This window comes from Arachis ipaensis, chromosome B02 (genome assembly GCF_000816755.2).
Source record: "Arachis ipaensis cultivar K30076 chromosome B02, Araip1.1, whole genome shotgun sequence".
NCBI lineage: Eukaryota > Viridiplantae > Streptophyta > Magnoliopsida > Fabales > Fabaceae > Arachis > Arachis ipaensis.
The window spans coordinates 13,141,594-13,145,931 of record NC_029786.2 but is presented as its reverse complement, the minus strand read 5'-3'; the positions used below and the strand labels follow the sequence as shown (position 1 = coordinate 13,145,931).

Below are 4,338 nucleotides of genomic sequence, written 5' to 3'. Positions count from 1 at the left end.
TTTATCATTATTTAGTTATTAACTTAAAATTTTTAGTTTAGTAATTTAATAATATATTTTATTCTAAATTTTTAAATATTAATGACTAAATTCTGATGGTCCTCCATCATTCCTCAATTACTTAATTATATGATTAACTATTTCAATCTACTTATACAATAAATAATGAATAGATATCAACACAATTCCTTCATGAAAAATAAGAACATATGGTAATTAACCTCTAATATAATATCAATAGACATAGCAAAGCTACTCATTTAGGTCCATTATATATTAATTGCATATTATAATATAAATTTATATTGAAAGTTGATAACAACTAACTAAGCACTATAATTAAGTACAATAAAGGATTGCACCTTTAGGAAAGAAACAATAATAAAAGGCTTAAAAAGAAGCAAAGACCGAGGAAAATAAAAACAAATCTTGCTAAATAAACTAAATAAATTCACACTCATGCATATGGTTCATTCATTAACGAAAAATCGAAACAATTAAAAACCATTGTAACTAGCTAGCTAGTTCAAAGAGAAAGGAAAATACACGTTCATCATGACAAGGGTATAAGTGACAATTCATATTCAGTTTCCGATTTTACCCCTATAGTTTTGCACTCTTGCATTGTGAAATGGGTTCGCGCAAATACAACTCTAACACATCGTATTTACACACGGAAGAATACGAGATGTTAGATTTGTATCTGTGCGTTAATTTTTTTTAACATAATTGCATCATCATCAACAATTGCCCCATGATTCTGGGGCAGTTGTTGTTCCAAGAAATCCAAAACCTTGTTGTGGTGACTTAAACAACGGGTGTCGAAGATGATGGTGGTGTTGTTGTTGGTAATCTATGTTCCCGGTGTACGTTAGCATGTCCTTCATATTCATGCTAACGTCAACTGCGCCAGCATTTCCTCCGTCACAGCCGCCGCCTCTTCCGCCGTTGTTATCTCCGGTTAACCCTAGAAAGTCTCTTGTAAGATCATCACTACTCTTGAGGCTCCTTGTGTTGTTGTTGTTGTTGTTAAACCCTCCCACTCCCATGTTGTTCATGAAATGAACCGAGTCAAGCTGAGTCATGTCGCCGAGCTCAGTCACGTGACGAGTCACGTGCTGGCCAACTCCAAGTGAGGCATTAGGGCCCGTGATGGCGGCCGCGCCCACGGTCGCGGCCTTCTGGAGGAGTGCAGTGGCTGAGAGATGTGCTGACGTGGCAGCAGCAGCAGCATTAGCACTGTTGGATTGTGGTTGCATGCGCACGTGCGGGTTGTTCCTGAAGGGTGACGTCATCATGATGGTGTTATTCTTGCTGGGGTTTTGGTGAAGGAACAATGGAGGGGCATTATCGGAATTTGGGATGTGAAAGCTTTGAACTTCAGGCTTAATGTTGATGTTATGAAGAAGTGTATTATTATTATTATTATTAGGGTTAGGGTTTTCTTGAGATGATTGTGGGTCCCATGGATTGATGAAGTTGTTTTGGGTTGGGAAAAGGAAGAGGGATTGGAGTAATGGATTTGAAGGTGTTGTGATTAATTGATGCTGGTTTGCTGAAACTCTTGCACTCTCTTCAGCCAATGCATCACAGAATGCCCTATGAGTTATGAAGCTGTCCTTCCTGCATTTTTTTTTTCAATTCAACATCAAATTCAAAAATAATAATCAAAATTTCTCTTATTCCTTTTTCTTCTATTCATTCTGTACTTATACTTTTATTATCACAAATCATGATAAAATGATAAGTAAATCGGTGAAGACACACGTGTAGTTGTCTTCGTGAAAAATTAATAATTAAAAATAATTAAATAATAATTTAGTCAAATTTATCAAATTATTTAACGATTTTTAAATATTAACTTTACATCAAGAATGCACGTTATTATATGAAAAATAAGTCATTTAATCACTACTGTTGTTATATATATATATATATAGCAAAGGGAGAGAAAAAGAATGATCCAAAAACGTCTCATTATTGAAATATGGGAATTTTTTTCTATTGAAATTACAACCATTTATTTAAGTACCATCAACTGGACTATCATAAGGATGCTATAAAAGGAAAGAGGAGAAGTAAGAGAAAAAATTGAGTCTTACATGAACTTCTTGTACTCATAATACAAATTATGGGTGTGTTCATCAATTGTAATCTTAGATTAGGGTTTAAAGTTTAATATCCCAAAATTTCATGTTCATAGCCTTGTTTTCTCTCCCTCATTTTGAAATCTAACCTTCCTTGTTTTATAAATACAGGGAGGAAATTAAAATTACAGTGATGAACATGGAATTTTGAAAAACTAATATATTGATGATGTAGTAAGTCTGTAGCATATATTAGAAGAAAATTATTAATTAATTTTTTTTATAAAAAAAAACATTTTAAACTTTTTCATTATTAATAATTAAATACATATTTGTAACACACATATTAACTAAACCTTGTGTAATACTAGGTTGAGGAATATATGAAATGAGGGTAAAATAATAATGAATGCACATACACACACAAATCATGCATGCAAAAATGTAATGTGAGGACATCACAATAAGCAAAGTAGAAATTATATTACGTCCTTGGGGATTGTGCTCCGTTTGGCCAAAAAGGTATTTGTGGGAAAAACAAAAGAATCATGCATAGTATTCCACACGCAATACCAAAGAGTGTGTCAAAGGGTTTAATTAATAGTAAAGACCAAGTGGAACATCACCTATAAGTCATAGGGTCAAATTTTATGGGAGAGTTTTATAGTATCAACCATATAATCATGCGTGGTCACAAATTAGATAGTGACATTGTATATATATGTAATGCATAAAATTGGGTGTATTATATATTTGAGACACCAAAAAAAAAAAAAAAAGCAAAGAGAAGTGTTTAATTGAGAATATATATGTTGACACTTTTGACATATTATTCAATAATTTTACACGTACATCTAATTACGTGACAAGATATACACATCAAAGTGTATTGAAAATTAAATTGTATAAAATTATAATAATGGATTAAAATGTTGGAAGATATTTGGTAATGTTGTGATGATGATGGGAAAGCAAAAAGTGTTTGGGAACTAGAAACTCATGCATGACACACAAAGATAAGCATAATTGAAATGAGTAGCAAGTATCCATTGATGAAGAAGCAAAGAAAGCTACTTAGCATATCAGATCTTTGGCAGATTTATCAGATTTTCAGAATGATGATGAAAGATCATCAACACATACACTACACAATATGCAAATGGCGTTTTCAATATTATAAAATAAAATAAAAAATTATTATTAAGAGAAAATTTTAAAAAGTAAGAAATCATCACAATTTTTTTAGAACAAGTATTATATATGTATGTGCTTCTTTATTGCTTTTTTCAGTGGACAAAAATAGATGTTCATCATTTTCTTAGAGACTGCAGCCACTCCATTTACACACATATTTGTGCATAGAAAGAAAAAGAGAAAGAGAAAGAAAATAAAGGAGAGAGAGAAATTAAATATTAAATAATAAATAGTAGTAGAAGTCTTGAAAACAATTGAGCACCAATTCTGACACACTTGGAATTTTTGTGTAGCCTAAATAAAACCCTATTAATTGAAAAATTTATAAATTTTTGGAACATAATGTAGAAATAGTATATATCATGCTTCTCATGCAGACATGCATGTGAATGCATCATAAGGTTTTGTGCATAGAAGAAAGAGAAAGAAAATAAAGGAGAGAGAGAAATTAAATATTAAATAATAAATAGTAGTAGAAGTCTTGAAAACAATTGAGCACCAATTCTGACACACTTGGAATTTTTGTGTAGCCTAAATAAAACCCTTAAAACCCTATAATTTATAAATTTTTGGAACATAATGTAGAAATAGTATATATCATGCTTCTCATGCAGACATGCATGTGAATGCATCATAAGGTTATAATAAAATGCATTAAATAAATAAATAAATATTATATATATAAATTAATTAATTATATATATAAAAAATTAAATAAAAGAATTTGTTACTATATTAACTAATTAGAAGTTAATTTTATATATACATTTTCATAATGGACAACGGTTAGTATATTTAACTTAATTTAGATAATTAGTATATTGATGCACATATATTTGTGGTTTGAAATAAGGATTTACACTTTTACCAATGCTAAAATGGGGTAGGTAGACATAAATAAGTGAACAAAGGACTTATAGCGAAACGGCATACCTATAAGGACTTCTCATAAAGTACAATTTAAACAAGACATAAACTAAATCCACAATCTTTTATTTTTTGGTGTTGTATTTGGCTAAATATCTCTATTTCTCTTAGCCCAATTTGAATGAAATTT

General features: G+C 30.6%; 1 protein-coding gene across 1 annotated transcript in view; it reads right to left on the bottom strand.

The window, feature by feature from the left end:
• Positions 418–4,338, bottom strand: part of LOC107624914 (protein indeterminate-domain 12) — an 11,666-nt gene continuing 7,745 nt past the window's right edge. Inside the window, exon 3 of the mRNA XM_016327399.2 lies at positions 418–1,623. Within this exon, the coding sequence (XP_016182885.1) occupies positions 741–1,623 (883 nt within the window). The 3' untranslated portion in view covers positions 418–740. The remainder of the gene's footprint in view (positions 1,624–4,338) is intronic.